General features: G+C 39.1%; 1 protein-coding gene across 2 annotated transcripts in view; it reads right to left on the bottom strand.

Moving 5' to 3' along the window:
* Nucleotides 1-21,103, bottom strand: part of DCLK1 (doublecortin like kinase 1) — a 234,368-nt gene that overhangs the window by 15,961 nt on the left and 197,304 nt on the right. For both annotated transcript variants that reach the window (XM_069012096.1, XM_069012095.1), the window contains exons 11-15: nucleotides 15,528-15,674; nucleotides 10,410-10,543; nucleotides 9,613-9,690; nucleotides 8,881-8,977; nucleotides 6,981-7,061 (exon numbers count right to left, since the gene is read on the bottom strand). In XM_069012096.1, the coding sequence (XP_068868197.1) occupies nucleotides 6,981-7,061; nucleotides 8,881-8,977; nucleotides 9,613-9,690; nucleotides 10,410-10,543; nucleotides 15,528-15,674 (537 nt within the window). The remainder of the gene's footprint in view (nucleotides 1-6,980; nucleotides 7,062-8,880; nucleotides 8,978-9,612; nucleotides 9,691-10,409; nucleotides 10,544-15,527; nucleotides 15,675-21,103) is intronic.

Genomic DNA, 21,103 nt, shown 5'->3' with positions numbered 1-21,103 from the left:
TTGATACAGAAAAGTTTACAAAAAGTCTGTATTAAAATGGGTCAATCATTTTCTCCATCAATATATTTAAGGTACTTACAAGATGAACATATTATGGCACTAAGCGGTCTCTCTCTTCTTCGCTACCCAATATTTTCTTCTCAAACTTTAGGTAATGTTCATTAATAATAATTGTTAAACATTTCATTTTTCTTTCTACCACATCTTAATTACCACTGCCTAGTTATTTTTAAGTCCATTAATATTTCAAAGCCTGAGAAACTCAGATGTGCTTAAGATTCTGTTTACTCATCACATAAATTTAATGATAATGACCTCAAAAGTAAAAAGTACCATGATATTACAAAAACAAGAGGCCCTGTTTCTGCATTCCTGTCAGGATGCAGAAAAGGATCTCCAAAAATCCTGAGAGACACTTAGGAGGTCTTACATTGTAAAGGCTCCACACTCAAGGACTATGGGGTTGGGCGAAAGCTGCAGCCACAGCCCGGTGAGTCCACAGTGAGGAAACCTAGGTAAGATGGGAGCTGAGACATGCCCTGCCTGAGACCCTTGGGATGGGTGAGTGTAAGACATCACCAACACCAGGATGCATCATTGCACATGTCTGCAGGCCAGGTCAGGTGCTCATAGCTTGTGGTGGCATTCCCCACAGACCATGGTTGTGCTATCCTAAAGCCATTCTTAATCAAAAACACCTCCACAGACCAAAGCTCCAACTAGCAAGGGACTGCAATTCAGTTCCCCAGTCCCAAGGCACAGAAGCCTGGAATGCTGTGGGAAAGGTACATGAATGCAGACAGAGGTACAGACTGCCTGGGAAAGCAAAGAAGGGCTGGAGCCAGCTATGGGTGTACTCTTCTTCCATGCCAAATATTCTCACCTTGAGCTAACCTGAGGTACAAGTAGGCACACAAGTGCATGGCCAAGCAGAGGCAGACACGTTCTGCTGTGGCACACACCAAGCAGGACAGCTGTGCACACACTCCAGCCCAGGTGCCATGTAGCTGGGCTGGGACATTCCTCCTTCCAGCTGAGATGTCCCCCTTTGCAGAGGAAACCTGGATACCTGCACCTAGGCATGCTGGCACCCTCCATGCTGAGGAGAAACCCCAGCAGAAAGAAGGGAGTTTGAAGTTTTGCACAAGTCCGCAGATTGAATCCAAGCCCAGGAAACGTGGAGGTTTTTTTAGAAATTGTAGAAAAGATCCTTATGCCTGAAAAATGTGCAAAAAGCCACTGCTCAGTGAGACTTCCCCACTAGCAGAATGTGCACGATTTCAGGCAACAATATGCAGAACAGGTGGAATAGGGAACAAAATGTAGAACAGGCAAAATATGCAGGGTATCAGGTCACTGACCACATGCCATAGTCACCCCTAACTGGTACTGCATGGTATGTATAGGTATGAAGAGCTGAAATAATTCTTAAACTCCACTTAGGTAAAATCCTAGTAGAATACAGGTAAACATGACAAAGTCAGAATAGTGAGAGATGAAAGACACTTTTTTTTGGTATTTTTTAGACGTTACGAGTGCCCTTAAAGAGTTACAGAGCTGCTGCAGTAAATCAAGAGTTCAATGAGCATATGGGAATTTCAGGGAGGTTGGTAGGGTTTGTTATTTATTTAGCTTGGGGAGTTTGTGTTTACAGATCCCTTACTCGCCCCTTAACAAAATGTCTCAGCTGGCAAAATATGGTCAAGTGCACACAGCTGCAAAACACAAAACAAAACAATACAACCCAGTAGCTGATTATTGTCTAGCACTGGGGAGTCCTTGCTCGGTGGTACATGACCCCTAAAAATAACCTGCTTCCCATTGACCTTGCCTTTCCCAGAAGAAAGCTAGTCTGTAAAGTGAACTCCTCTTCACTAGAGGAGGGGAAAAAAAAATAAAATCATTCTCTTGGCTTTCTTGACATGAAAGCCTGCCAGGCGTTCGCGTCATCTTGTCAAAAGACTAAATTACAGAGAAGACAACAGTTACCAAGACTGTGGTCATGTTTTATTGGTGAAGCACCACACCCACAGTTCCAGTGGCAACATTCCACAGACACATCGTTTGGGCTCCAGCTTTTAGATGAAATAACTTCCAGCTCAATTTAAGGTGCAGCATAGGGATATATCAGAATTCCTCTATTTTTACTAAGTTTTTATTACTACTGTTGGTGCCAATTGATGTTTAGTAGTTCTCTTTTATACAAACATGCTTTATAAACAAATCAATATATATTAAACTGGTTCCTGGAATCACTTCAGTCAATGATAAAATAGAGAGCTATTGAGGGTGAGAGAAGACAGCTGTTTAACTAAATACAAAACAAGCTGCTTTGCAGTTTTAAAAGGCAAGAAGTGAACAAAACACCCATCAAATATCAAATTGATCAGAATCAGCAGGTTAAGTTGTAGCACTGGAGAACAGGGTAAACACTGCTGACAAGAATTTCACTGGGTTGCTGAAATGGGAGGGATGTCAAACCCTGAAGTGGTTAACTGTTCCTTTCCCCTGTATTAAGTCTTTGCTTTTTGTAGCAGGTTAGGATCACAGAATTTAATCTCAGCACTAGCAGTAATCATAAGATTTTTTTAAAGGTGACTAGTGACTTTTGACGCTCCATCTGGGAACTTTAAAGAGTCATGAGTTTGAGAAAATGTTGACTACTGATACTCTGAAAGAAGAACTCTCCTGTGCACACCTCAGAAGCTGAGCAGTCAAAAGAGTTTGAAAACTCTGGTCCAGAATTTGAGTTTTCACACGGATAATATAAACTGCTTGGAATAGTAAAATACTTTTGTTTTTTGGTTTGGGGTGTTTTGGGTTTTTTTAACCAGACTCCACAAAATACCTTTCATGGTCTACTTGCAAGAATTCAAAACAAAAAACAATAAAAAAGAGGCAGAAGGTCTTGGAGTAATTCCAGTAATTGATAAAAACTGGTTTCATATTTGCATTTTTCTCTGTGGCAGGAGACACTGCCACTAAAAGTAAAAAGAAGTGTTAAAAAGATGTAATGAAGTTCAGGATTCCCAGACTCCCACTGCCCTAAAGCACTTAGATCCATTTCACAAGATGGTCACAAGAGCTTTACTTTCCAGGTCTAAAAGCATCAGATGAATAGGTCATTATACACGTAACAGCAGGAAATTAGAGCAAATAGAAGAGCAGGAAAAGCTTTTGGACACTGTTTCCTTTAAGAATTACAAGGAAATTTTTCTTTGTGCAGTGTCCTAGGGTGTAACCAAAAGTAGTGCAGCTGCCAAATAAGGAATGTCTTTTAAAATTAATTTTCTTACAAATGTTTATCTTATTGCTACTTATTGCTTGGTTATTCATTTCTTTTGCACACAAATTTCCAAGGCAGACATAGTAAAGGAAAAATGGAAAAGCTCCAGTTTCCCTAATTCTTTTTAGGCTGGTGTGTGCCATCTTCCTCCCCCCACAACAACACACATTTTATATTGATTATTTTAACAAAGAAGGATTTACAGAATGCAAGCCATACCTTTCAGCATTCACTGCTCAGTGATGTATTAGGAAACACTTACTACTTATACAACAACAAAAAAATAGTGAGTTTGTCCTGTAACTTGTTTCAAGTTATCAACAGCCTTAAAGTTTAAAATGCCAGACCTCAAGCTTCCCGCCTCTTTTATAATTCTTTGGCTTTGCAAACAATTTGAGCAGGTAAAGTAAAGAGCTGGGGTCCCTGTAGGCGAAGTATAAACTGATGGATTTGTTTCCAGGTCTAAGTGTATTGCACAGGAGAGATGAATCCAAATAAACTAAATGGTGGGGGCAAAGAACTGCTGCTGAACTGCATTTAGAATTCAAGATCTCCATCTGTGGCAGTGGCATGTAGCCAACATCTTTTCAGGTTTTGTTTTTTTGAATTGAAAACAGCTGGGATATTATTCACATAGAAACTGCGTTACTGGTCTGACTCTGACCATGACAAGTTTTGCAGTTTCCAAGAGCATTCCAGATATTTTTATAGCAAAAATTTAAACTGAAATGAGGGTTTGCTCCTACTGAAACTGTCAAAGCACATTCCAGGAATCTCAGCAATTTACCAAGTAATCACATAGCAAGCAGCTATAAAGTAGAATGGTTATTTACAATCTACAAAATGGTTTTATATAGTGTAAGCAGTTACAACACTTCTATCAAAAGTTTGATCAAAGAGAGAAAATGTTTCTTAAAATTGTCGAAGAAAACACATGCCTGCTTTTCAAGCCAGCTGTTCCATCTAGTATTTTAGCTGCAGATTTAACACTCTAGGAATAGGTTCAAAACTGTACTAAGGGAAGCGTTGTAGTGAACTCTATCACAGCTGAAATCAATAGAGAAAGTAAAGTCCAGCATTTGACACCATGGAAAAGTACTGAAGCAGGTTACCTGTGGAAATGGAGCATAGGTGAAAAATTCCATGTGCCATTTCTTCTCAGAAAGACAGTTATGCATAATTGCTCAGATAATTACTACAGTAGATTGCAGAGCCTTTTGTAAACAGGGATGAGTGTATTAATTCCCTGTCCTGAAGCTGGGAAAATGAGGTCTAGGGAGGCTGTGTGACAGAGTTGCAGCTGATCAAGAGAGTGATGGCAGAGGGATGTGTAGTTGGATCTGACACTGTACGTTCTGCCTCTGTGCATCAACGGGCTGTCCCTGCTAGCTTATCTACTGCTACTGCCCAGACACACTTCAGGGAAGTGCCCTTTCTCATGGAAGCATTTAAGCACCTGTTTCAACTCAGCCATATTCTTATTTCTTCTGATGTGAACTAGAATTGTAGTGCCATCTAGTTAATTTTATGCCCAGTATTAAGTGCTTCCACGTGTGATGCCTTGAAATAGGAGCAATGTTTGGAATGTGTTCAACTGCTTTCCTGAACTGGTCCCTGTGCTAGCCTTTTTCCTTCCAGAAAAAAATATATGTAGAACATAAGAGAATTCAAAAGCAGTTTTGATCTGCATTATGAACTATCTTTAGTGTAATGATGAAGACAAAATACTGATTTGTTTCAGGTGTTAAAAGCAGCAGAAAAGAAGGAATTACGGAATTGTCATGGAATATTTGTTTCACTTACTTATAGACAGAACTGCTACAGGTTTTGATTGCAGAGAATTATTACCAGCATAAAACTACAAGTGCAGCAGAGCTAGACCAAAGATGAATTGATCACTGCATGTTGTTTCTAACAGTGCATCAGAGTCACACTTCAAGAAGTAGTATATTGAACAGAGACAAATAGATCTTGAACTTCCCTGGTATATCCTCCAGCTCATGCCAACCAAGTGCTTAAGAACTTTGTGAGCCAAGAGTTATATCCACATCACTATATTTAATAAGCACCAATGGGGTTATCCTCCAGAAATGTATTAAATTCCCTTTTGAATCCATTTATACCAGTTTTCTACATCACCTTCTGGCAAAGGGTTCCACATGTTAACTCACTGCACAGAAATCCAGGAATTTGCCAAGGTGCTTCAGTAACCAGAACTCAGGTTTTTCTAGCAGAGCTCTAGTTAAAAGTCTTTAGCCCCCAGCCTCTCTCCCCTGCCATCCTCACCAACAGGTACTACTGAGGGCAGGGAAGCAGATCCTCATGTCAACTGCACACCACCACCATCAGCTTACTGACAAAGAGCTGCACCTCTTCCTTTTTATACATCACACTAAAATGGCCGTCTAAAACACATCATGGTGAAACAATTAAAAAAAAAAAAAGAAGTATCTGGGGGTAGCATTAACATTTCAAATATATTTTTCAGAAAAAAATGGAAGATTAGTGACCACTTCCTTAAGTGGTGTAAGCAAGTGACATTTCAGTAATTTCAGCAGCAGGGTGCAGGCTTCTGATCAGTCACTTCCATCTCTTCCTCTGCAGCACTCCAGAAATCTCCACACGTCCTCCTCCCATGGAGACAGAGAGACACCTCAATCACCATAAGGCATTATAAACTGTGACAGAACACCATGTCCAAGGACACCCCCTGGCACCAGGAAAAATTAATATTTCAGCTGCTTGAATATAATCTTAAAAATGAAAAGATTTTCATGAGATGTTGTCCTGGATCCTTGCACTCTTCATACACCACAGAAGTGCTCTGCATGTTAATAGCATTTACAAATAAAATTGGTTTGAGCACTAAGGGAGCCTCCAAGTTTAAAGCATATACTTGATAAATACTTAACTGATCACCACTACTCTGACTGTATAGAGGACACTTTCATTAAAAAAAAAATAATATCTGAGGTGACTGTATATTTTAATTTTCAGAATACTTTTTTTTAGTGAGAAAGGGATTTTGGATACAATAGCCGAGGGACCAAATAGTATTCCAGGGAGGACTGCACACTCAAACTTGCAACAAACAAAACAAAGCATTATTTCTTCTTCCTTTAATTTTTTTCTCTGTTCATCCCAATTTTATTTCTTTTCTCATTTGTCCCTTCTGAATTGGAATATAAATTATCCAAATTTTTATTTCTTGTCATTCAAATACTTTAAAGCACGTTAAATAGCCTGGAATAATTAACAAATCTTAAATATTATCAGAAGCTAAATATGATTCTAAATATTTGCCTGTTCCATTCTGGATCAAGTAGGCCTAACAGTATGGACTATATTTCAGTAACGCTTAATCATGACTTTGAGATTTTTGAGTCCACCTGATCTTAGGAGAACAAAATGTCTCACTGAATCTGCAGGCTGAGTGTTAGAGATATACTTTTATCAAATATTATTGAGATTTTCTGAAAGCCCATTTCAGGGAAAATGTAGCTGAGCACACACAAAATAGTGAAAACTCCAAGGTACAAAATACACTAAATCAGCCTGTAACCTGGCTTATTTCCAGTTAAATCTGTGGCATCTTTAGAATGTGCTGGCTTCCAAAAGAGCATAGCAAGGGCTTGACAGAATAGCTCAAAGGTGCCAAACAACAAGAAGCATCTACAAGTCTGAAAATACTTACATTAACCCATGGATGCTCAAGAACTTGCAAGGCTGAGAATCGCAGATCTACATCTACTTGAAGCATCATTGTGATAAGTTCCTGAGAAATTGAATACCGCATCAAATTTAAAGGACACTTTTAAAGAACAAATCAACATTTCATTCACTAAAGAACTCTTTAACTGGTTTTGTAAGAGTGCTCAAAGAGAGAGTGAACTACCAACTGCAGAAATATAGTAAGATTATTTAAAAAATAGAAAAACCATGAACTGATGGACTCTCAGCTGAACTTTTAAATCAATATCTAACAGTACCTTGAAAAGCTAGAAGACAGTTTTGAGTTACAGTTCTGAAGCCACTGTTTAAGAGAAAAGCACTTAGTACATAACGTGCAAAACAGATGGTCCCATGAAATTAGGTTAGCTTCCCATTAAGAAGCCAATTCCTCTGTAGAAAAAAAAAAGGCAGCAAATACAGTTTTACTTTAAACTCTTGTATAAATGACATAGAAGATATTAGAAAAAAAAAAAAAGAACACTTAAAACCATTACTTTTCATCCTCTGATTTCCTCTGCAATCGCCTAGATTTCAACTAGCATGTAAGTAAACACACATCTAATTCCAGCACAGAGTGGAGTGCATGGAAAACAGGACGGCGGTATGACAGCAAATAAAGGTGTATCACCAAAGACAAAAGCTAGTAATTCTTAGTTACAAAAATAAATTATATGGACTAAGGCTTCAAAACAGAAATTTTAGACTGAACTATTTGGAAGAAGGAGTTTCACAGGAAAACACCACTGGCAAAGGACTTGCAGGGTTCCCACTAATGATGTTATGAAATAATGCCTTCTACAACACAGTGATTTAGTTTAGAGGACTTCCAGCTCTATGACTATCTCATTCATTAACCTTATTAGTTAACAGGCTAAAATGCTAGTCCTGATCACGCTCCACATACCTTAAAAAAGCATAAAAGCAGGATGTAACTCTCCAAAGAATGGAGATCCAGAGCTACTCTCATTACCTGCATCCACCTTCAAATTTCACTTTTTTTTTCTTGTGATTAATTAAACACTGTCACACTAAAGGAAACAGGAAGACAGTTTTTCATAGACTTGTCTTTCAGACTAGAGAAGTAAACTGATTCAAAGTAAGCACTCATCTATCTACAGAATGACCATATGAATTTTTTTTTACATACACATATGTATTATGTCTCTGTCCACATATATTTATACGTATGACTATAGTGAATGCCAGATCCCTAGAAAATTTTTGAGTTAAACTGTTGCTCTAGTGCACTGGCGAGAGTTGAAAAACTCGATCTGCTCTGCAACTATAATGAACTCTGTCACGGTCTGTATCTGTAAATAATTATATCTGCCTTAGCACACCGAAGGCTGCAGGTCAAGAGCTGTGACCAGAACAAGCCTGTATTTCGTACCACACTGCAACAATACAGCAATGGGAGACCTGGTTCTTTGACAGAAAGAAACAACAGACATAACATCTAATGGGGCTAATAAGGGAAATCAGCCTCCCCATAATGCTATTACATATTGTTCAAAGGCTCCAGGTTAGTACCTGGTTGCCCTCATTAGTACATATAAAACACAGTCCAAGGGAGATTTCGAGCTACAAAGTGAATTACTTTAAATTTTTCTCAATCAGTAAGGGCTGCTGGTGTCTCTGTTGTGTGAGAAACCACATAGAGATATGATGTCCATTTCAGAACCACCTGGAGTCTAAGAGACAGTAACCAAACAAAATATGCTTGGCGACCCAGAGGAATTTATAGGTGTAGCAGGAGATGTATGAGACATGACAAATACAACTTTGTGAAAGAGCAACGTGCATTAGGCACTTCCACTGGAAATAACATTGTAGAAGAAAATACCATCAACTATGAAACTCACCTTCGCAGAGTCAGAAACATTGTCCCAATATGGAGATGGAAAATCCATCTGTCCCATCAAAATCTGATCAAAAAGCACTTCTTGGTCATCTCCACTTCTGTAAAACAAAACCCAAAGAAAACCAACAACAAAACCCAAAGAGAAATTATTTTTAGATGTGGTTTCAATAGACTTCTTAAAATTGCTTTCAATTGCTGATGCCTTAGTATGCTTTTGGAAGCTGTTGATTGCCCCGATCATGCAGCCATGGGTGTGAATGGTGAGATCACAAAACACAGTGAATTTGGTACACTCCTTCTTTTTGCTTTTCTTTAGGATTGTCCACAACTTTGAAATTGCTTTGAGGGGATAAAATATCTGACACATCCTTATTAAGTTTCTTACATTTTAATTACCTTTTACCAACCACAAAATATGTTGCATTCTGTCCATGAAAGAAGATGGTTATTTCACAGTGTATTTAAAACTTCAGGCAATGGCACACAGAACCTGTAATGAAGGCTCTTGTTTTGTAATGCAATGAAGTTTAAACTACAATAAACAAACATGAGACAGAGATCTTACCATAAAATCAGACATTTATGGGGCTTGTGTAAAACACTATACAGAGCACAGAAAAAACACCAAACCCTATAAGCAGAAAACTTCTACCAGTGGGAATCTCTGCTTAATGTGAAAGGAGCACAGGGACCAATTCACAAAACAAGGATGGTTGAATAGATCAGTCCATACCCACGGAATGGAGGAAAACCACAGAGCAGGATGTAAGTAATCACACCCGCTGCCCAGATGTCCACCTTCAAGCCATATCTAGAAGTGTGAGAGACATGGTTAGAGACATCCCATTCCTACAGACTACAGTGCAAGAACAGAGGAAACATGTTCAGAATCATTAATAATTTCTTATAAATTCTCATCTGAACTTTCTCTACCTACCAATCCTCATTCTGCTATCAAATATTTTTTACACTTACATCTTAAAATTACATTAGATCAGAATGTGTGAGTGCACAGAAGACATTGGCCTGTATTCTTCAGTTAGTTAACTAATTCAAGTTGAGTTAACTTGAGTTAGTGATGCCTATCAACATGAAGTCTGCAAAGGTGACATAGGCTGCTCAAGCCAGCAGGCATTTACTCTGTGGAACAAATCAGAAGAGGACAATGTGTAATAATGAAACAGAATTAAGTGAATGGTAGTTAGCAGTCTCTAGAGAACAGAACTACTTGCACTGTATCTGCAAATGGCTAGTTAGTAACTCAGTGTTAAGCTGAAAAGTTTGAGGCCAACAGCTGGCAGAGGTTGACCAATATAACTCCAAAGCCAGCCTGCTCTGAACTGGTTTGGGTAGGATAGCCTCCAGAGGTCCGGTCCCTTCCAAGTGAATTGTTCTATGAGCTGTAAGTCTGCACCATAGCCAACCAAAGACAGCATAAAAATCTTAATTGCAAGAACGCCAATCAGACACAATGGCAAGAATGTCCTGCACTGAGTATACATCAATGTATGACCACTATAAGTGATTTACCCAGTTTCAGCGATGATTTCTGGAGCTACATATGTTGGTGTCCCACAGACAGTATATAGAGGTCCATCCACAATTGTTGCTAGGCCAAAGTCTCCCAACTTCAGGGACTTGCTTCCATCTTGGTGTTCATACACCTAAATCAGGAGAAAAATTCAAAGCTTTACCACAATACCATCAAGGTAATTACTGTATCACTTGCTAACTGCCTGAAATGTTCCTTCTTATTTACAGGTTTTTTTCTCCTCCCTACATTTAACATATTTCCGTGCATGCTTTGAAAATTCACAGACAATTTGGACAACTTCCCTTGAGTACAGTCAGGATGTTTGGAAAAGACATGTCTCACTTACCTGTCCAACAAAGGACATACTACTTGCTAGATGCTAAAGCCCAGAAGCAAATGTGTGACCTTCCAACAGTGGCTTTCCTACATTAACTCCCCACTGAATTCAAAGTCTAGGGGGATTGAGTTTATTCATTTTACTTGCAGAGAGCTTTAAGGTTTGCACAGGAACTTCAACTACTTAGAAAATACAAAAGTGATAGCAGTTCCAGGCTCTTCTGTGTGCTGAAGCCACAAGACACAAACCTGGCTGGACTATTTCACCTAGAAATACTGTCCTGTCCTTGGATGACTCTTACACACCAACAAGTGTCTTATTGGCATGATACTGTCACAATCAACGGGACATAGGCAGTTAGGGCTGCTAATGGGGATACAGCAGAATCCTGTCCTAAAACCTGGTCTTCACAGCAGCAGCGTGATCTTTCACGGGGTTTTATAGGTGCAAAGGGAGATTAAGATGTAGTTGCATGAAAAAAAAGCTAGAAACATCAGTAAAAAATACATAATTTTAAAAGCTGGCTCAGAGCAAAAGAATGGCCCCAAACCTACAAATACTGAAAACTTTACAAAAAAAAAAAAAAGTTTAAAATAAAAAATACAAAAATGTATCTAAATTAAACACTAGACTGTAAGTCTATCTTTAATCAAGTTGCTGGTTTGAGCTCTTGCTTCCCATTTTGGAATGTTTTCTACAACAGCACCTTAAAAAATAGAAACAGTCTACAGGAGGCCTTCTTATAATATATATGCATCACTTTATTATTTTGTAACCCAAACCAAAGCTCCATGCAGTCTGGATCACCACTTAGTGATATTGTGTAAACAACTTCCAGCAAAACTGTGCAAAAATTAAAGCTATCGTACTTCCTAATCAAAACCAAAATAATCCTTCATATATATCTTCACCAGCTACTCCTACATCCAAAATCACATTTATCTACAACTGTTTTATGAAGAAAATAGTAGATCTTTTCTTATAAAAATACAATAAATTCTACATGGGACCTTAGAAGAGTTCACTTGGAGCAAAAATAAATTCTTGAAGTCTCTCACCACTGTTTGCTACAGATCTGCTACAGCTCATAATAATTAGTTATGTTATACAGCCCCCATCCCCCAGTTTCTTGTTTGTTAATGTTAGTCACGTCTAGAGAGAAAACCCTTCTCTGCCCTGAATCCCTGCTTACCAGGTGATACAGCCACAAGCAGACATTCAGAATACACAAATACACTCCTCTCCTTATGTTACTTTTAAAAATTCAACTGTATGTTTAAGATGACCAGCAATTTAAAATGGATTCAAATTTCTCTTCTACTAAGCCAGAAAAAAAATTATGTTTATAGAAAAGCACTGGGAAAAAAAAAAAAGGCAATTATGGTTTTATTAAAAACACAGATTGTTAAATGCATCTGGTTCCTGAAACTAAAGAAAGTGCTCTCTGAAATGGCAGTAATAAATCTAATTTCAACAACAGTTTTAATTAAAGTCTAGAGACTAGGGCTTTAAATATTCACTTGCTGAAATATGTAAAGTGTGCACTTAGACATCAAGAGCTGAATCTGGCCTAATTAGTATTTCACATTCTGTTTCATGCAGTTATCTTTTACAAAGCCCTCTCTGAGCTGTGCTAACCTAGCAAACATAAGTTCCTTCCTTCAACAGACCACACCTTGTGTAACCCATCCATACTAGAAATTAATTACAGAAGAGGTTTGTTTGGCAATATTTGCCAATGCAGAAGGTTTGGTACAGTGTATTTTCTAGTATTCTGCCTCATCTGTTTCTAGGAATAACTTTGCTTGGAAAACTACTTCAGTTGACTTGTAAAAAATGAAGAAAGTAACTTTTCCTCACCCTGTTATAACTCCATATAAAAAAGAACCCAGTGTGAAGCTGTGGTATGTTACTTGCCGGTCAAGGAATGGGAAAGATAATTCAACACTCATGTTATTCAGAATAAATGCTATATATGTTCCTGCATTTCAATAGTGAAGGGCAATTAAAGAAATGGGGATTAGTGCAAATTGCCCACTATGTAGTGCTTTCACTGTTTTAACTAAGCAATAAAACTGTGTAATTGTACTACACTAATTGAATGCAGCCACACATAATTGTATGCCACCATATGTATCCTATTAGTATAAAGACTGTCAGTATTTTCTAAGCTGCTCTTGTGATCAGTGCAGATGGCAACAGTCAGAGAAGTTGTTCTCTAGGGTTTATTATATGGCTATAAAGACATCCCATGACTTGACAAAATAAATGTTCTAAATAGCAACAATTATGAAAAATGTTCCAATTAAAACATGGAAGACTCCCTAGAGAATAAAAAAAAACTAAACAAAAAAGCTAAAACATCACAGGTATTCAGCATACCCTAAACTCTTGGACAATTGACCATTAGGTAGACTTTACATGCCTTGAGGATAATATGGAATATTTAAGCAGTTAAAAAATAATGGGTGCTGCACACAAGACAGGTTCACACACAAAAAGATTTATTAGCAGGATCTAGAGCTGGTCTCACACAAGTTACTTTGGGGACGAAGGAAAAATGAAAAGAGAGAAAGGAGAAGGTGAAAGGGAAGGCTCTACCAGGGGCTGGTAAGAGATGAAATAAAGAAAGTCCAGATGAACATCCTCTTCCCATCTTCCTCTCCAGAGCAGCATGTTCCCCTTCACTCTTCATGTTTTCCTGTAGTAACTCTACAGCCTTGCTCATCCTCCCTGTTGTTTTTTTCCCACTAATGGGGTTGTTAGCCTTGGGACATGCTCCTCTATACCTAAAGTTACAATCCATGGTAGGAAGAAGGTGGGAGAGAAACACTAGTGGCCAGGAGAACCTGCTATAACAACACAAGCAGGGTTTGCATGGGCAACTCCGTGACAGTAACAGAGGGAAAGCCACAGCACAAGAACAGCAAGGGAAAAATACCTCCATAACCACTTAGGTGAAGGGTTAAAGAGCTGCAAGGAAAAGGGCAGGCTACAAAAGGCAAGTAGAAGGTATTTAGCTATAGAAATGCTAAGACCCATGTGGCATTTTTCAAGTGCTTTATAAATGCCATGAAAATAACACTAGTTGCAATCCTGTGACATAAGGAACCACACATCCCATTTGACAGCTAAGATAAAAGTAGAAAGGTTCAGAGACACTGAGGCCACAGGCAGCCAGTGTTAGAACTGGGCTCAGAGCTCAGGTAAGGCTGGTTCCAAAGCACTCTTCTGAAGCAGTGTTTTTTCTTTTAAGGACCTGATAAACCTTAGAGAATTAATGTAATTTGTGAATCAAATGCTGGTCTTTGAGAATTAGGATGCTGCAAGAGGTTAAATGCTGCATCCTTACTGCTCCATCTCAAAATCAATGCACAACCCTGAAAAAGTCACTCAGAAACAATTCAGCTAAACCATGAACAACGTGATCATTCTCATCAGTAGGAATTACCAGAAAAGCTGAGCAGTCAAATCTAATCCTTTCCCTGCTGCCCTCACCTCCTGCCCACACCTCCCGCCTACCTCTTTCCCCCCAAAATTTTAACTCTGAAAACAATAGAGTTTAGGCAGTTATAGACAAGTCAAGATGGCCAGCAGGGCAAGGCTTGTCCCAGACCAAGACCCTCCTGCCCACTCCAGGAACAGCATTAATGAATCCTGGCATGGGATTGCTACAACATCTGCATGCAGCCACTTATCAACGCCAGCACCAGAAATGCAAATGGAGCACAAGGGACAAGAAAAGTGTATCAGTCACTAGTATCTAGTGAAACTTCCACCCAGTGTGTTTTCAGCAGTTTCTGGAAAATGAGGGCAGGTTACTTTCTTACCCAGAACCTAGAGAAACTTCAACTGTAAAAATCCCACTCCCTGGATGTTTAGTAAGATCTGCTGGAGTCAACTTTCTCATAAAACCTCTTCAGTGTCAAGCAAGACTAAATGCATTAAGTCATGGCCAAGACCACACAGCTGAGAGAACTGATGTTCTATGATTATATGAACATTTTTTTATGGTTGCAGAATATATGGAGAATTGGGACATCTTGATACAGAAAAATGTCAGCAAATTTGTGAAAACTCAGAACAATGAAATAATCAGGAGAAGCTAATTTCTCAGAAGAAATAAAACTATATGGAGGATAAAACTGCTTCATTCAAGTGTGCAAAATTCTCAGAAGAAAGACTAATTCCCAGGGTATGTTTTTCATTGTCTTCAGTGGATAAGGCTCATACAGTTTTAGCCAGAAAAATGTAGATTTAGACTATCTATTTGGGAAAGCGGCTTAATAAAAAGTGCTATAGGATTATTTGGGAGATGCAGTAGGAGAAGGACAATGAAGTCCCTTCCTGGCTCTGCTTTGATGTATGACATGATTAGGGCACAGCATTAACATGCACCATACTTGTAAAACTAAAGGGTTGCTAATTATTTAGGCAGTGACAGAAGAACAGAATAGTCTGCTGAGCACAGAACACTTATATTTATGAGAAGCTTGAAATTATCGTGCAGTTTACTAGAAGTTCACTTCTAGTGATCCCAGGAATAACTCAGCTGCTGTGTCCCATGGAACAGTCTAGACATACCACCTTATGTTACTGTACTTACTGTGACAGCTGTTATTCTTAGGAGAGCTTTACAATGCAAAGGTTAAAATTAAAAGATCAGTGACTTAAAAGACTGAAATAAACTTGGCAAGCATGTGGAAGGAGGAAGTGCAGACCTTTTCTCACACTCTCCCAAGTTATCAACAGTATTGAAAGATGAATCTTCACTTACCAGTAGATTCTCCGGCTTGATATCCCTGTGGACAATGTTCAGGCTGTGAAGATATTTGATGGCACTGGCCAGATTGTAAAGCATCCCACTGGCATCCCGCTCTGTGTATTTGTTCGTGGAAGTAATAGCATCAAAAAGATCTCCTCCCTGGAGCAAAATTACCATGGGATATGAGCAATACTGCTTGTGATATGACTGAAAAATTTAGGGAAGATCAAGGAACATTTTTAAAGGAGAAGGAGGAGGAGGAGGATGGGAAGGGAGCAGCACAGTTTCCTTTCAGCTATAAACTATGGGTTCTGTGATGACATCCCCTGTAATGGCAGGTGAGCAGATCAATAATTCAAAACCATTTGTCATGGCTGAGTTGGTCAGCCAAGAGGCTGGTGTTTCTACTGCAAACTATTCCCACCTGTTGCTGCTTTTGTAACACGTCCAACACTTGCCAGCCTGTGTGTTCAGAGCCTGCTACAAATTTCTGGCAAGACTCCATACTTTCCTGTCATGATGACATTTACCAACCCTTGGCACTCTTTATTATAATCACAAACAGACTGACATCAATTCTTTGCCCAATGCCTGACTGAACCCCAGAAAGATGAAGGAACTCTGAGTAAAACTCAAACTAGCTACCTGTCGTCATGGCTATCGTATTTTAAAAGTCTGATTCCATCTCACAAAGCTTTGAAAACATGGACTTTAGAAACCACTTTCTCTACACAAGATGTGAAGTTTTTGGTAGTGTGACGCCTCTTGCAGTTAATACTGAAGAACTTTAGGGCATGTATGTCAGACAATCATACTGGATGACACAGGTGGCAGCTTGTGCCACTTCCAGCTCATCATGCTGCCTAATTCAACTAAAAGCTGCTGTCAGTGAAAGAAAAACAAGAAAATAAGAAAGACAGAAAGATGAAAAGAAGAAAAACTAAGTAGAAATCCTCAGTTGAAATGATCTTCACCAGCGTCTGAGGCAGCCATGACTGTATTTCCAGAGGTGAGCTGGCAAGTGGGGAGAAGGAACTTGGAAGTACTTGGACAAAGATGGAAAAGGAATTTTAAAGATGAGATTAGGAAGGGAGCTTGACAGAGTGCAGGAAAAACCAATGATCTTTTGAGAGATACTACTCAGAGGTATTGAGCCTTTGGCCAAAATCTAAGCAGCATGATAAAGAAAACACAATCCAGCAAGAACAAAACAAAAAAAAAAGAAAAAAAAAAAAAAAAAAGAAAAAAAACCCACACAAACAAAAATAAAAACAAGAAAAAAGAGAAGACAAAGGATAACTCTGTAAAAACAATGCTAAAATTCCCTGCTGCAGTCAAAACATCAAGGAAAAAAAATCACAGAGGACTGTATTTAAAAGAAAAAGTAGGTATTTTCTGAAGGAAACAGAGGAGTCCCAGCTTTACCAGCTCTCATAGTTTTATCAACAGCTTCAACATATTTTCTGGCGTTTTTTAAGGCTCAACTCCAGAGTAAACAGTTTTTCCGCTTTCCAGAGAGAGAAGGGTGGGGCAAAGAAAAAAAAAAAAACTTTTCCAGGAATATGGCTACAGAGAAAAGGGTAGGAAAAGACAACCACCAAAGATTCAAACCTGATAAAACAGACTTCACTTGTCATAAAAAAACCCCAAATTATTATGCAAACATTTTTGCATCATTGAGGTGCCAATGAACTATGCCAGGGCAGGTTTATTCCCATTGTAGATGCAAAATCCCAGCTCTTTGGAAATTGCTTACAGCCAACCATTGTCAAATCTGGACCACATCAAGCTTCTTGCCCTGGCTGGTGACTGTTCAAGACACATCAAGATACATAGTGTCAAGGAAAAGGAAGAACAAAAGGCCAAGCTAAACCAGATAGAGGATTACAGAGAAAGAGGCCAAATATTTGGCAAAAGTACAATACCATGTACTTCATGGCATTATCTGATCCCTAAGTATTAGATATCAGCATGTGGCAAAGTATGTGAGATAACTAATCTATCTTCCCTAAGCTCCTTCCTGTGAAACCCCTGTACCAGCTGCTTTTTAACATGAGGCAGTGGATTAGACAGATCTTTGGTCTTATCTAATATGTTCCATATGCTCAGACGAAGTGTCAATAACATCAGCAAAGCATCTGCCTCCAAACAAAGAAAATAGTCTGAGCTGAGATATGAAGAGCAAGAATGAAAGAAGCTGACCCTTAAAAACAGAAGGAAAAAACATGGCTTGAAGTCAGAAGAAAGAGAACAAATGTTCATGCATAGGAGAAACATAAACTCAGAAAAAGATAGAGGCTGCAGAGCAATTTAACAGACAGTCAAGCCAATCTCAAGCAGATTAATTTTCTCCATTTAAGCATCTACTGTAGTCAGTAAAGTTCCTTACCAGGTATCCTGCTAAGAAAAGAGAGCATGTATTTAGTCTGCAGGTTTCTCTGCGGTTAAAAGAGATGTGATATCCTGGAAAGAGTTAACAGAGCTGACAGCTATATCAGGCAGAATTGTTTTCAGACTTTCCTCTCCCCAAAGAGCACTTTAACCTGCAAGGTTCTGCTAAGCCGATTCACACAGCAGGTCACTATCATTTATTCAGGCACCAGGGGTGAGTTCAGGATGACATTTCAGTCTTAAATCCCCTGTTTTGGAGTGAAACAGGACCAGAAACATCTGAATGCAGTTTTTATCATCTGTGCACATGAGGAAGTGTACTTGGAACTACAGTAACCAATTATTTATTTATTACCTTGTTATGTAAATGATATGATCTCTCTTTTTCTTCTGCAAAAGTGAAATCATATCCTGGAGCATTAAAGGAAACTCAGCAATAAATCTTGTTTCTTAAATTGGCCAAACCCCTGTTAAGTTTGAATAACAATTTTGTTTCGCTGTGTAAAAAGGCAATGTGCCAGAAACCAGGTCTTTGCTTCCTTTTACAAGCACCACTTGCAATGTGTTTATATTTGTATTTATGAAGTGCTTTTTCTTACACTTTACAAAGCAATGAATGGCCTATCTGCCATGAGGTGAGGGCGGGATTTGCAGCAGTCACTTATGTCAAAGATGTTACTGCCAATTAATGCAGGGTGGTACTAACTGAAACCCGGCCCTGCACTATCAAGCCTTTTCTCCTTGCCTCTCTTTCCTGTCTGTGAGTTTGATTTAAAGACAGGTCTTCAAAAGTCAGTCAATAACAGATGGTTAATCAAGTCTGACAGTGCATGCTATGAAATGGTAACAGTCAGCAATTGGTGAATTAACACTCAATGTCTTTCCAGAAATGCCTTCCCTAATGCCATAGAGTACAAGGCTTTTCTTCCAATTATATATTAAGGAATAGATGTTTGCTTCAAAGAAACAAAGTTGACTTCCCAGGATCAGGGTATTTCTTTTAAATTTCTTCTATTATTCTACATAAAAGTAAAGACTATTGAAACAGTGTTCTCTCTAGGATATAAGAAGTAAAGAGATTCCTATAAAGCCCTTCCATAACATAGCTAAAAGAACATGTGCAGCAATCCTGAAGAGTAAAGAAGAAAGAGCACAAGAAAACAGATTTCTCCAGAAAGTGAATAAAACGCATGTGGTTTTTTATATACATCTTTTAGGCTAGTTATTTTCTAAGAGTTTTCAGTCCCCTCCTCTCTCATTTAGCTGAGTAGGACTTCAATTAAAAATCCATTGGACACTACAGTGTACACATTTTTCAATCATGAATAGCACAGCAGGTTGCACCCATGAAACCAGCTATGTGCTTACATCTTGGCAGGTTAGACAGGGCACAGCTTTTAGTTCTTAGCACACCTCATGGGGCCACGATGAAGGATTTGTCAATGCAGGATGAAGCTGTGGCTACATGTGATTACAGCGCTGCACAAGGGGATTGATGTACCTTTGAACAAGCTCTTGCAGACACTGAGGGAAACCGACAGTAGCATGGATTTCATAGTGAGCTCACTTATCATAGAATAGAGCAGAAATTATGATTAAAATAGTGTTAGATGGCTAATGGTATCTGATCTCAAGCTGTGCTATTTCACATTGCATGCCTGAGAGAGAGAGAGAACTGTGATTGTGAAGGGAATGGGGAAATTATTCTGGGACTGGTTATACAAAGAGATTCATGGCATGAAAAAGTGTCTTTCTTTCTGAAATACTTCTGAAAGTATTCTTCTTTTGTCTTAGGATTTAACTTTTTTATCAGAGAAAAAAATGTCAGCTCCTTGTCACCAGCATCTCCCAGTGTGCTTCCTCAGAGCTTGGAGGTGGTGGACAGTGGGGTTAGTGGGACCATAAGCTCCACAGCACTACTCAAGTCAAATAGGATATCTGTCGGGTGCAAACCTAAGAGGCCAATGTTGCCATCTCCTAAGATGTGGGGCATAGCCTGAGCTTCTCATAGATAACAAGACTTTCCCAGACTGCCATGAGGACAGGGAAAATCTGTGGGCATTCATCCATGAGCCACACACAGCCTTCCAGCTCTGGACTGGGAACATGGCTTTTGTCACCAGTGCTGCCACAGAGCATGGGGGATAATGGAAAAAACCAAAAACCTGTCTCATTCTACTTGCTCTTGTATTCCAGACCAGAGATTGAGAAGGTATTTAAGAAACACTTGGACCTGGGGTCGCCCTATTTAACATCTCAATGAGGTGCCTACATTAAGAGCACTCTCTAACCTCCACCTACAACCAGAGCAAAGCAGAGTAACAATCCTGTTTGCCAAGAGTTGCTTTCTCTCACGACCTCAGGTGGTGCCTGTTTCTAGCCATGGATACAAAGGATGCTCACTGAAGAGGACCACACTCTTAATTTGAGAGGAAGTGATCTGGGTGCCAGGGTTCCGAGTGCCTGATTTGCTCAGAAGTGTTGAGCATGTACACGCAGCAGGCCTCCACACAAATACTGCTGCTGCACAAGTTCATTGACACATTTATCCTTAAACACTTGAAACTCTGGATTTCCCAGGCATAGGTATGATGGCTGCCCCCAGGGAATGTGCCAATCAAGATACAGAAAAGGAGGTGGCTTCTGGAAAGATATCCTTCCCCAGAACAGTTAAGGAAGGAAGGAGAATCACAAATCCTACCAGCTGATGCGAAAAACAGGTGTATCCTGGTAAAGTACCTATGGAGGACAAGACGCCTTCAGCAGTTTTCTGTTATAATTTGCACAATTTACTCAAATCCATTTTTACCATCTTTTCTGCACAGTGGCATACTTGTGTATTAGTAGCAGAACCAAACTCATATTTGTTGCACTGCACTGTTGACAGTACGGGGCCAAGAGATAACCTGGTCTGAGCTTCATAATCCAGTTTGAACATACAATTCCACCAGAGAGTGAGCTAAATGCACAAGATCTGGAAGTCACTGTGAAGAAATAAACAGGGTCCAAAATAGAAATTACTGCATTTGCTTTTTTGTTAATTTACTTTTCAGAATAGAATCGTGCTTTAAATAGCAGGCTTTTCTTTTTCGCTTTCCCCTTCCTTCAGCTTAAATTTAGTTTGCTATCAAGAAGGCAAGTTTTAAACTGTGTTAATATTAATCAATAGAGAAAAAACACATGTAATATTGTTTATA

Source organism: Aphelocoma coerulescens, chromosome 1 (genome assembly GCF_041296385.1).
Source record: "Aphelocoma coerulescens isolate FSJ_1873_10779 chromosome 1, UR_Acoe_1.0, whole genome shotgun sequence".
Taxonomy (NCBI): Eukaryota; Metazoa; Chordata; class Aves; order Passeriformes; family Corvidae; genus Aphelocoma; species Aphelocoma coerulescens.
This window is presented reverse-complemented; position numbering and strand designations above follow the sequence as displayed.